General features: G+C 46.2%; 1 protein-coding gene across 3 annotated transcripts in view; it reads right to left on the bottom strand.

Moving 5' to 3' along the window:
* The window catches only part of USP30 (ubiquitin specific peptidase 30), a 29173-nt gene extending 20420 nt beyond the window's left edge, over positions 1 to 8753 (bottom strand). For 2 of the 3 annotated variants that reach the window (XM_047088146.1, XM_047088145.1), the window contains exons 1-3: positions 8563 to 8753; positions 4803 to 4912; positions 3502 to 3684 (exon numbers count right to left, since the gene is read on the bottom strand). In XM_047088146.1, the coding sequence (XP_046944102.1) occupies positions 3502 to 3684; positions 4803 to 4912; positions 8563 to 8645 (376 nt within the window). In that variant the 5' untranslated portion in view covers positions 8646 to 8753. The remainder of the gene's footprint in view (positions 1 to 3501; positions 3685 to 4802; positions 4913 to 8562) is intronic. The other variant, XM_047088144.1, reaches the window with a different exon arrangement.
* Between the last annotated feature and the right edge of the window lie 4267 nt (positions 8754 to 13020).

The following is a 13020-nucleotide window of genomic DNA, read 5'->3' as shown; positions in this document are numbered from 1 at the left end:
TGTGCACTAGAGGCACGTACAAGACCATTCGCTGGGGCCCTTCTATGAGCACAAGGCACCGGAATCCAACAGCTAAGTAAACTGAGGTATCCTGACGTTCTGCATACTGCACAATTGTGAAAGTGAATGAGGTTTGCAAATCACATATCTGATAAGGGACTGATATCCAGAACGTGTTAAAAGCTCCCCAAACTCAACAACAACAAAAACACAGACAACCCAATTCAAAAACGGACAAGGGACTTGAGTAGACATTTATAAAAAACAAAACAAAACAAAACGATCAAAACAACTATACAAATGGCCACACAAAAACTTACGCGCAACATCACTTATCAGTAGGGAAATGCAGATCAAAACCACAATGAGAAATCACTTCACAGCCATTATGGCTACTATCAAAAAGACAGACGGTAACGAGTGTGAGCGAGGAGGTGGAGAACTGGAACCCTCTGCACACCTGTTGGTGTGAATGCAAACTGGTGCAGCTGCTCTGGAAAACGGTATAGTGATTCCTCAAAACATTAAACAGAATGACCATTTGGTGCAGCAATCCCACTTGGAGGTATACAACCAAAACAATAAAAAGCAGGGACACGAGGAGGTAGGTATCTGCACACCCGCGTTCACAACAGCATCATTCGCAAAAGCCAAAGGTGGAAACAACCCACACGTCCCTTGACTTATGAATGGATAAACAAAATGTGGTATGTACATACAATGGAGCATTATTCATCTTTAGCCTTAAAAAGGAACAGAATTCTGACACCTGCCACCACACGGATGAACTTCAAGGACGCTGTGCTGAGTGAAACAAGCCGGACACACAAGGACAAATATTCTATGACTCCACTTCTATGAGATACAGAGTCAAACTCAGAGACAGGGAGTAAAATAGTGGTTTCCAGGGTCTGGGGACAGAGGAGAATGGGAAGTCACTACCTAACGGATACAGAATTTCGATATGGGATGATGGAAAAGTTCTGGTGATGAAGAGGGGTATGGTTGCAGAGCAATGTGAATGTACTCAGTGCCACATAAATGTGCACTTAAAAACGGTTAAGATGGTAAATTTTATGTTATGGGTATCTTGCCACAATTTTTAAAAACTGGGCAATGGAGGGGCGCCTGGGTGGCTTAGTCTGTTAAGCATCCGACTCTTGATTTTGGCTCAAGTCACGATCTTGCGGTTTGCAGGTTCGAGCCCCACCTCGGCCTCCGCACTAGCAGTGCAGTCTGCTTGGGATTCTCCCTTTCTGTCCCTCCCCTGCTCTTTCAAAAAATGAATAAATTAAAAAAAATTTTTTTAGTTAAAAAAAAAACCCAAAAACAAAAAACCGGGCAGTGGAAATGAGTAGGCAATTCACAGAAGACAGAAGACCAATAAACTCACAAAAGAGAAAAAAAATGAAGGAGGTAAAGCTATATGTGGGGACATGGACATTTCTCCAATATGTATTATATTATTTGCTTAGGAAAAAACATAAATGAGACAATATATTATTTTTGTGGGTACTTAAAAACATATTTCAATGCATAGAAAACAGCCTGGAAGGATACACTTATATTTTACTTTGGGAAGAAAGGAGGGGAACAGGATTGGGGCAGTGATAAAGGGAACTATGGCCTTATGTAATGGTTTAATTTTCTACAAGGAGAATTTATTCATGCATTACTTGTATAATTAAAAATTACCTCTAAAAACCAAAATAAAAAGTCACTGAGAAGCAGACACAGAGAGGGGAGAACAGACTGAGGTGGAGTGGCCCTGCACGGCTCTGGCTCCCAGCACAGCATCACGCGTGTGCAAAGGGGAGACCCGAAGTCACGCTAGGACGGCTCCTGAACCTGCATTATACTGCCTTGTAGGGACATTTCAGCTTTTCACTCTGGAATGGTATTTATTTTTAACAGGGTAGTAGAAGATTTTTTTTTAATTTTTAATTTATGTTTATTTTTGAGAGAGACAGAAAGACAGAGACAGAGCGTGAGCAGGGGAGGGAGGGGCAGAGAGAGAGGGAGACACAGAATCCAAAGCAGGCTCCAGGCTCTGAGCTGTCAAAACAGAGCCCAACGTGGGGCTCAAACCCATGAACCATGAGATCATGACCTGAGCCGAAGTGGGACGCTCAACCGACTGAGGCACCCAGGCACCCCTAGAAGAAATTACTTTCAAACTGCCTGTTATACAGAACAGTAGAACTCGCTTTCCGTGTCAGGCTGGGCTCGCCGGGGAAAACACCCCAGTGAAGCAACAATGAGCTGTTTTTTAAATCCATTTTCTTCCTGACTGTGAGAGTAAGCTGTAGAAATATGGTTGTTTTGTTTTCTCTTAATGTTCCCAAGCTGTCAATTGCACAAGACCAAAACGGCCTGTCCGGCCTTTATCTGTGGACATTTTTGCTTTGCTGAAGTCAAATTACATCGTATTTTGAACACTGCTCTTTTTAAACTCGGTATTATAGCCTATGCCTCTCCCAAATTAAAAAAACAATACAACACAACACTTTATAAAGACGATTCATAACGGCTACGTAATATTTCGTTGACTGCTTAATCATTCTACTGCTGGACATCGACATTTTCTACCCCCTGCCCTCCTTTGTAACAAGGTGTTGGGAGATCTTTGTACATACAATAGCATTTCCCAAATCGTGTTCTGTGGAATGTCCTTGGGATGTCAACAGATGTTATGGGAGGAAAAACTAGTTCTACAGTCAAAAGAACTGGCCTAAAAATGAAGTTGGACTGGTGATTTCCTTTACCAATACAACCTTTACCAAGACTGTTATATGTGTGACTTCCCAAGCTCGGGGTTGCTGTTCAGCCATTCCTAAACTGGCTTGCTCTCAGAATTCCATTTCAGGCTAGTGCAAATCACGGTCGGCAGAATTATTAGGTCAAATGGAACCAGGCATTTTGCAAGCTATCACTGTGTGGTTCCAAGCTGCTTTCCAGAAAGTCTGCCCTACGTTACACCACCACCAGCACATGTGAACACGTCACCCATCGGAACTGTGGATTGTTCAGTCTTTGCTGACAAGCAAAACGACGATAACCCCTCCGGTATGCTATTTGTATTTCTCTGACGATGGCCACGTTGAATATTTGAGGGTCTGTTAGATACACTGTGAACCTGCATACAATCTGTACTATTTCTTCTGCGAATTACCTTACCTCTTAGGCTAAGACACTTCTTTTCTTTAAACTTTAATAAACCAGAGTACTTCTCACTATCAAAATGCTTATAAGTGGCAGTGGATGTGTTTTCTTCCCGAAAAAAGCTATTAATAAGCTGACGATAATTTAAAAATAAATGGCTACATCTTTAATTAAAAAAATAGCTGTTTGTATCTACTGGACCCTTCCTGTTTTGTTTGTTTGTTTTCCATAACGATCTGTACGATCTTTTTTCACACAAAGGCTATTAACCCTTTGCCTGTCGCCTGGGCTGCTGCTTTCAAAACGCACACAATCCCCTTTAAATTCCCAGTTAGATACCTTTGAGGAGGTGCAACAAGGTTAAGGATAAATACTGGTGTGGGGGGGGCTCCTTCTGATCCCTGGTGTACTGGGTGGTAAACTCTTCCAGCCACTTGATGAAAGCGGGGCAGGCAGACAAGCCTTGCAGCAGGGAGTTCATGAAGCAGGTGTTCCCTAAGTTGACCAGCCCGGGCACCAGCCCTGAAAAAGTCGGGGGGAGAAGACAACAGCACATCACATGGGACCGGCTCTTTTTTCCTCTCCCATTTGGGAGCCAGAGTTTCTGCACTGTGGCCTGGAGTTTAAGATCCCGATCTCACAAAGTCCGTGCCCACTGACATCGGGGGCCAGGCATTCGATCCGTGCCCAGGCCCGGTCCTAGTGTGGCTCCTTCAGGAGACTGTAAGCGACAGAAGGAGGTCCCCCATCACGTGTTACATCTGAAGGCCGCCACGGTGTGTGGCACAGTTTGGTTTACGCTGAGTGTACAAAAACACTCAGTAACAACATCTCTCTCTTTCGCCCCTTTTCTCCCTCCTTTGGTAAGAAAGCAACGTTTCTCAGAACAGAAGAAAACAACTGCTCTTTTGTTGCTCCCCAGGACAATGATCTTGTTCTTAGAATCAGTTCGAAAGACACCACCATAGCAACTGTGATCAGTCTTTCTGCAAAGAGATCGACAAAACCTGACATACATCCCTCTTCTGCTGAAACTTTTTTAAGAAACTTTTTTTTAATGCAAAGTTCTCAAACGTGCACAAAAGAAGAGAGGATATATAACGGACTCTAATCAGAACCACCCCCAGATTTAACAAGGATCAACATTTTGTTCCATCTATCCCTTTTTTGGTTTGCTTGTTGTTGCTGACTTTTAATCAACACAGTGAGAGCAGCATTTACAAGAGGGGGTACTTCTTTAAGGAAAGAGAATTTTGTATTAAAGACACTAACTTGAAACGTTTACTCGTGACTAGCTGCTAGTCAGTGAACCCACAAACGCGTCACACAATGAGTCAGTTGTGGCACTGAACAACACGAGTACCATGTTAAGGAGAACAGCCACGTGAACTTTTTCATTACGGAGCACGTCTCAAACTCGAGACTGTAGAGGGGGTGAAACAGAAATCTTTTCACTACAGGGTCTAAAATAATGAGTCGTTAAGATGAACTTCTCTTTAAAAGAAAGTACTGTTCAGAAACCGAAGATACAAGAGAACAACAACAACAACAAAACCCTCCCTTTTTTGTACTGTTTTGGGACGGGAAGGGCTGGGGTCAAGCGCACAGACCAGACTAGGCTGCGATGACCTCATTCTTACCTTTTCTACGCTTCTTCCTTTCTGTAATGGGACCCCAAATCACATAGATCCCTGCGGCAAGGGCAGCAGCAAGTCCCCCTATAACACCCCAGTTCTTCATGACTTTATATCTAAAAAAGAAAATAGGCTTACAGTCTTCCCTCATCATGGACACAATACGTATGACTATAGACACAGGTGCACAGAAATAACATTTCATCAAAATAACCCAATGGCCCACCAAACACCTAACTTTCAAGTTGAAGTAATGATACTGTTAGGATTATGTCTTGAAAATCAGCACGTTCAGACGTCAGGATTTAAAACCGAAGTCAGAGCACAGAAGCCCCATCTCCCTCAGGGGGCATGCCGAGGTTCTCCCCTTACTCTGCCTCCCACGCTGCTGTCACACCGGCCACCTCAGGACCTTTGCACTGCTCCTCCCTCTGCCTAGAATGCTCCCCCCTGCCGGATCACTGCATGGCTCTCTCTTACCTCCCCTTCATCTCTTTTTTTTTTTCATTTTTTAATGAAAAAAATTTATTTTTTTATTGAAAAAAATATTTTTAATGAAAAAAATTTATTTTTTATTGAAAAAAATATTTTTTAATAAAAAAATATTTATTTTTGAGAGACACAGGGTGCAAGCGGGGAAGGGGCAGAGAGAGAGGGAGACAGAATCCGAAACAGACTCTAGGCTCTGAGCTGTCAGCACAGAGCCTGACACCGGGCTCACGTGGAGCCGTGAGATCATGATGCGGGGCTCGAACTCAAGAGCCATGAGATCATGTCATCTGGGCCAAAGTGGGACACTTAGCCAACTGAGCCACCCAGGCGCCCCCCTCCCCTTCACTTCTAACCAACAATTAGAACCTGTACTCCTGGTTCCTTTTACCCAGTTGTTTTTTCTTTTTACCACCTTCTAATATAACATTCACTCATTAACTAGGGCTATTGTCCGTCTCCCCCACTGGAATGCAAGTCCCCGTGGGCAGAGATCTTTGTCTCTTTTACTCACTGGCATATCCCAAGTCTCTAGATCATGCCTGGCAACTAACAGGTTCCTAGTAATATTTACTGAATGACTGGATACTGGAGAAAACATATAGAAATACTAAATAGGGAAGGGGCATACTATATATAGCATAACCGATCTACTAAACATTTACTAAATTAAAAATTTCTTAATTTGAGGCTTGGCTTAAACACTGAAGTTATTTTACTACAAACGAAGACATTTCAGCAGTTTAAAACACTGTTTTTATGCAAAGTTATGTATTTCCACCAAATAAGACAAACTGTGTGTGTGTGTGCGTGTGTGGGTGTGTCTGTGTGTGTATACACATACATGCAACATATACTGGTATATATGTGTTAGATATGAGTACATATGTGTGTGTAATATATTCTTATGCCAATATTTGGCTCATGTGAACCTTGTTTTGAGCTCAGCTCAGTCAACATTAACTCAATGAGGAGTCACTAGTGATATGAGTAACTCTGTCTCCAACAACCAACACCTCCCTAAGGTCACAACTAATACGATACATAACTGATAACGGAATTCCAAATCAATCTTTGTTCTCCTAAGACAGAGTCCATAGAACATGCGCAGAGCTGGGTTAAGAAAGGAGAGGTGCACTAATCTGGCTCAATTCTGGTTTTCCTATTCCTCAGGGCGTCATTCCACTTTTGCAGCCTCAGTTCTGTTACCTGTGCAATGGGCACAATCATGAGATCCAGCTCATGGAGTTCTCAGAATCAAAGCACTAGTACACAGGATGCAAAGTAAGGGCTCGGGGAGCCTGGGTGCCTCAGTCAGTTAAGCATCCAACTCTTGAGAGCAGCTCAGGTCGTGATCTCAAGGTTGTGAGATCGAGCCCCGCGTCGGGACTCCGTGCTGAGCGTGGAGCCTGCTTGTGATTCTCTCTCCTTCTGCCCCTCCCACGCTCACGTGCTCTCTCTCAAAATAAGTAAATATTAAAAAGAAACAACAGAGGGCTTAATAAACGTTAGCTGCTACTATTAAGTATTATAATCTCAATTTCATTTGTGAAAGCTATTCTTGAATTTCTTAGCACACGACTGCGCTGACTTCCACACAACAGGTGCATTAACAAAACTGCCCAGAAAGGTTAAAAAGAACCATCACTGAAAGCATAAAAAAAGTTTTTTTAAATGTTTATTGATTTTTGTGAGAGAGACTGAGCATGAGCAGAGGAGGGCAGAGAGAGAGACAGACACAGAATCCGAAGCAGGCTCCGGGCTCTGAGCTGTCAGGACAGAGCCAACAGGGGGCTCGAACCCAGGAACGGTGAGATCATGACCAGAGCCGAAGTCGGCCACTCAACCGACTGAGCCACCCAGGCGCCCCTAACCAAACACCAATATTTAGGGGTGCATACTCTATGCCAGGCACTGTGATGATCTTATCCCATCCTCAGAACAATCCCACAGAGGTAGGTTCTATTATCATCTCCATTTTCACCGATGAGGAAACCAAGAGACGAGCCAACTCCGTCAAAGTGAGAGAGGCCGCGTGGATCTGAGCGCATGCCCGTCGGGCTGCCGGGTCTGTGCTGGAAACCACAAACCTCGTGCGGGAACCTGAAGGACAGAGCGTCAAAGGTATGGGAGCGGGGGCTTGCCCAGGTCCTCCGCAGGGTATGGACAAAAACCCCAGCACATGGTGACTCCGGAAACCCCAAACCCCTGCAAAATGACAACCCGAGGAGAGTAGTGGGGTCTGGGAGTAAAAAGACCTGTCTTCTCCCCCAGCTCTACTGTGAGGTCAGCTGTAGGCAAAGCCGACTCCGGGCCTGTTTGCCACCTGCAGAATGGGGGCACTGGACAAGACGGCCGCTGAGGGCTCCCAGCCCTGGGAGCTCCCTAAACCTGCTCCAGTTCCAGAGGAAGGAAGCTGAGATGAGCGGCAGGTCTCAGCCATTTAGGGTCAGGAATGGGGGTGCAGCGCTCAGCTCTCAAGCCTGGAGCTTGTGGGAGGATGAGTAAGAGAAGGGAAACAGGGACCCTGACACGTTTGGGGGACCCATACTATTGGGGTTCCTATTGGGGAATGGGAGGCAATACCAGGACTGGAAGCCTTCACAGGTTAAGGGGTGCTGATCGGTTCAGGGACTCTTGCAAGATAGAGATTCACTAACAAGATTGAGAATCAGGGATCCCTGGCTTAACTAGGCGGTGGGGAATGGGGGGCAAGAGGAATAGGGGTACTGCCCAAATCGAGGAAGACCCGGGGTGCTTTGCAGGGCGTGAGAGCACCGTGGCAGGATTGGGGAGCGCAGGCAGACCAGGAACTGACATGGCTGGGGAGTCCGGAAGGACTGGGGGTGCCCTGAAAGGATTAAGGGGTCCTGGGAGGCCTGCGAGGTCCTGAGAGGTCTGAGGGGCACTGGCAGAATTCGGGGCTTTGACGAGCCCGAGGGTGTCTGGAAGTTCTGGAGACAAGGACAGGATTGGAGGAGGCAGTGGCGGGCGGGGATGGGAGGGCAGGGCGCTGAGAGAATTTGGGGCGCTAGCAGAACTGGGGAGGGCTGACAGAATTGCGTTGCCGAACGACTGGAGGCCCTGGAGGCCCATCCCCCGTCCCGCCTCGGGGCCTGGGTCTCCTACCAAGCCCGACGCAGAAACCTCCAGAATGCTCGCTCCGGCCCCGGGGACCCTGCCAGGGTCGTGAAAAGGCCGCCACAGGCCCAGGCTGGGGACCCTGGCCCCGGCCTTTCCGGCCGCCCCCTCCCCGCCCCCCCCCCCCCAGGCTCACCTGACGGCCGCCCCGGTCCGCAGGAAGCGCTGGATGGCCCTGTCGGCCGCGGTCATCGCCGCCTGGGCCCGGGAGCTCAGCATCGCGGCCGCGCGGGAGACCCGCCGCCGCGCCCCCCGCCGCCACCACCTCGCTGGACTGAGGGCTCCGAAGGCTCCCGAGGCGGCGGAACCCGCGGCCACAGTCCCAGCTCCTCCGGGGAAGGTAGGCCGGGGACCGGCTCCCCGGAGAACCGGAAGCAGCCGCCGCCGGAGAACAAGAGACGACGGACCACATCCTTGTTTTTCTTTTTCCCCGCTTAGCAACGCGCGCGGGCGTCGGTTACCGAGGGAGGCCCTGCGGCCCGCTTGGTTTTTCAAGTTTTCGGGCTCCGTTCGTTTTACATACGGGCATCCCACTTCCAGCCCCTGGGGTCATTTTAATTTTCTTCGTTATGAAGAGGGCAGCCGAGCCCGAAAGCGGGGATCAGGCCTCGGCCACCAATAGTTATTGTCGTCAGAGTGGACATAGGTTGCAGAGGAAGGGCCTTAGTGAGCATGTGGTCCGTCTCTGACGGCATCAATGGAGAAACCCAGGCCTTTGATAACAGCCACCAAACATAAGGTGTACTTGCGTGCATTGCTGAGTACGTCACATGCATTACTTTCAGCCTTCACAGCACCCGTATCATGACCCACACTTCACATCCCAGGAGACCCACGATGCTTACAAGTAGCTTGTAAATGGAGGAAAGGAGATTGGCAGGGAAGTCTGAGTGTCCCCAGAATAGCGCTGTACGGTTGAAATATAACCAAGGTCACATTTTAAATGATCTAATAGCCACATGAAAGTTAAAAAAAAATCCAATTAATTTTATTTTTCTTTTTTTCCCCGCCCGCCCCTGAAATTAATTTTAGCAATAGCTTTTACTTGACCCGATATATCCAAGATATTGTCATTTCTTTGTAAGCATTATTAATGAGATCATTTACATTCTTTTTTTTTTTTTTTTGTCTAAGTACATCTTAATTTGAACCAGCTCCTTTTTCATGCGCTCCATAGCTGCTCATGGCCAGTGGCTACCACATTGGACAACACAACTTTTCAGCATTAGAGCCAGAGAGAATGTGTGCCCTCCCTTTTAATCACTTTCTCCAACTCCAGAGCAAGTGATGGCGCCTGCTTTAGTACAGAAATCAATGCTTTAGCTCAGTGGTTCTCAAAGTTTTTGGTCTCAGGACCCCTTGGTATACTTAAAAATTATTTGAGCTTGAAAAAAAAATTGAGAGCTTTTGTTCATGTGGGTTATATCTAACTATACTTATGCCATTACAAATTAAAATTGAGAAATAGTCGGGTTCCTTTTAAATTAAGTATAATGTATACAGTAAGACTCAACTATATTTGGTTTTGTGAATTTTGGCAAATGCATAATCATGTAACCACTACCACAATCGATACCATGATATAGAACCTTCCCACAACCTCCCCCCCACACACACACACACAAAATTACCTCCTGTCCCTTTGTAGTCCAGTCTTCCGCCCACCTTCAGCCCTAGCAACCACTGACCAAGAGTGAGAAAAGTTTTAAAATCCAAGACTCCCAAATGATTTTGCCCAACTGTAGGCTCACGTAAGCGTTCTGAGTCCATTTAAGGTAAGCTAGGCTAAGCTGTGATGTTCAGTAGGGTCGGTGCATTAAATGCATTTTTGACTTCGGATATTTTCCACCTATGATGGGTTTAGGGCAACATAACCGCATCACAGGTCAAGGAAGATCTGTACTCCTCATTCCATGAAGTTAACAATGCCTGCAGCCTGACCCCTGCTGCTCATTTGACCAGCATGGGTGCGGCTGTCATTGACTAATAGAAGTTCTTAAAAATAAAGACAGATTACTAATTTATGTTGATAACACTGCTCCCAGAAACCAGGCAGTGCCCGCTCTCACATCCATCAGGCAGATCAAGGATTTGCAGCATCCTGGGAGATCACAAGGTCATCTGTCAGAGCCTTAGGCATCTTTCAGCTGCTGGGATTGTTTTGCAGGTAAATGGCTTATTTGAGATCCTAACCTCCACCGGATAAAAACCCCAAGCGGTGTTTTCCCAATTGCCCCCACCTGTTACAGTCAGTCTCGCTCCTTTGACACCAAGGAGTAGGTCCCTAAACAACGCAACTTTGTAGCCACTGCCATCTCATTTCAATATTTTTTTTATTTAAATTTTTTTTTCAACGTTTATTTATTTTTGGGACAGAGAGAGACAGAGCATGAACGGGGGAGGGGCAGAGAGAGAGGGAGACACAGAATCGGAAACAGGCTGCAGGCTCTGAGCCATCAGCCCAGAGCCTGACGCGGGGCTCGAACTCACGGACCGCGAGATCGTGACCTGGCTGAAGTCGGACGCTTAACCGACTGCGCCACCCAGGCGCCCCTCATTTCAATATTTAAATCACTGTCCTGTTTATTTTCTTATTTAAAACTCAAACGTGATTCAAAAGTCTTCTCCCAGACTCCCGGAGGAGGGAGTGACCCGGAGAGAGAGGAGTCTAGGTCTGAATACCTTTCCCACTTTCTCTCCTACCTCCCCTGTGTCTCAGAAAGCAGACTTCAGAAATTGTGATCGCGTTGTCACACAAAGCCACAAGAAAGATCTGGAATCCAAACGAGAGCCTTTTTAGTATTTTTAAAAAGTTACCGTTGTGCTGTATTTTCCTACCACATAGGTAGACTATGAAAAAGAGCATTGAGGGGCGCCTGGGTGGCTCAGTTAGTGGAGCATCTAACTCTTGATTTCGGTTCAGGTCATGATTTCCAGTTTGTGAAATCGAGCCCCGTGTTGGGGCTCTCCCTCTCTCTCTGCCCTTCCCCTGCTCTCTAAATTAATTAATTGATTGACTGATTGATTGATTTTAAAAAGGTATTGAATTCCATTCCAGCCTTTACAACTTGATACAGGGTTTGACACAGACTTTTCCTTGGAGTACTCTCATTAGTAGAGACCTCGGTGCCCCTCTCCTCAAAAGCCACACTGACTGGGGCGCCTGGGTGGCGCAGTCGGTTAAGCGTCCGACTTCAGCCAGGTCACGATCTCGCAGTCCGTGAGTTCGAGCCCCGCGTCAGGCTCTGGGCTGATGGCTCGGAGCCTGGAGCCTGTTTCCGATTCTGTGTCTCCCTCTCTCTCTGCCCCTCCCCCGTTCATGCTCTGTCTCTCTCTGTCCCAAAAACAAATAAATGTAAAAAAAAAAAAAAAAAGCCACACTGACCCAACACCTCTTAATAAACCCTGAGGGCAGGACTGGCACAAATGGCTGGGTTTGGTTGGCAACTCTCTCAAGGTAGATTATGTAGCATTTGGTGTCTTTTCTCCTTGGCTTTGGGTCTACATGCCTGTTCTGGAAAAACAAGACAATCCTTTCACAAGTGTGAAACACCTGCTTTTTATTTCCAGGCAGAGAAAATAAAAACAGAAGGATACAAGCTGTGGTTGCTTCATAAGACTATCCCCCCCCCCAAAAAAAAACCCGAACAAAAAACCTAACAGTAACAACAAAATGACTCAAAAATGGGTAAATTCTCCCTCAAACAGCACTCCAGCACTCTCCTGCCCTCCTCTCCTGTTGTTGTCGTTTTTCCCAGAAGTCCTCTGACCACACAGTTGGCCCTCATATCAGCCAACTCCCCAGATGAGTTATGGGTTGACCCCAGGGCCAGAAGGGGATGGGGTGAAGTTGATAAGCATCGCCTCAGATTTCTAAATGTTAAGTAGAGGTGAAAAGGGTTTCTTTGCTCAACTGGACCCTTTGGGGAGTCAAATGTAGTGTTAATAATATTAAGACTACAGGTGTGAACTGGGCTTAAATAAAGAGATCCTTGGTTCTAAATCTAGACTGAAACTTCCATCTGGCTGACTGCGTGAACTTAGGCAACTCATCTTTTTCCCTGGGTGTGATGGTTAATTTTATGTGTTAACTTGGCTGGGTCCTGGTGCCCAGATATTTGGTTATTCCAGATATTTCGGTGAGATTAATTTCGGTGAGATTAATATTTAAATCTATAGACTCTGAGTAAAATCGATTGCCCTTCCTAACATAAGTGGGTTGCATCCAATCAGTGGAAGATCTGAAGAGAACAAAGAGACTGATGGCCCCCAAGCAGGAGGAAATTCTGCTAGCAGATGGCCTTCAGACTTGAACTACAATACTGGCTCTTCTCTGGGTCTCTACCTTGCTGGCCCACCCAAAATATTGGGGCTTGCTAATTTCCACAATCATGTGAGCCAATACCTTAAAATTGATCTCTCTGTCTCTGTCTCTCCCTTTCTCTGATAGAATGTATATCAGATTGGAAACATGAAAAATATAACACACAGTGATGTCGACTACATGAGGAAATAGGCACTCTTGGGCATCCCTGTGGGAGAGTAAATGACTATCTCCATCCTAGACAGTTTGAACTACTTAGAAAAATTAAAA

This window comes from Lynx rufus, unplaced genomic scaffold (assembly GCF_022079265.1).
Source record: "Lynx rufus isolate CCGP_SWC_20201006 ecotype Redwood Valley unplaced genomic scaffold, mLynRuf1.p SCAF_24, whole genome shotgun sequence".
NCBI classification, from domain to species: domain Eukaryota; kingdom Metazoa; phylum Chordata; class Mammalia; order Carnivora; family Felidae; genus Lynx; species Lynx rufus.
Note: the sequence above shows the minus strand (reverse complement) of the source record. Positions and strands in the feature narration are given on the sequence as shown.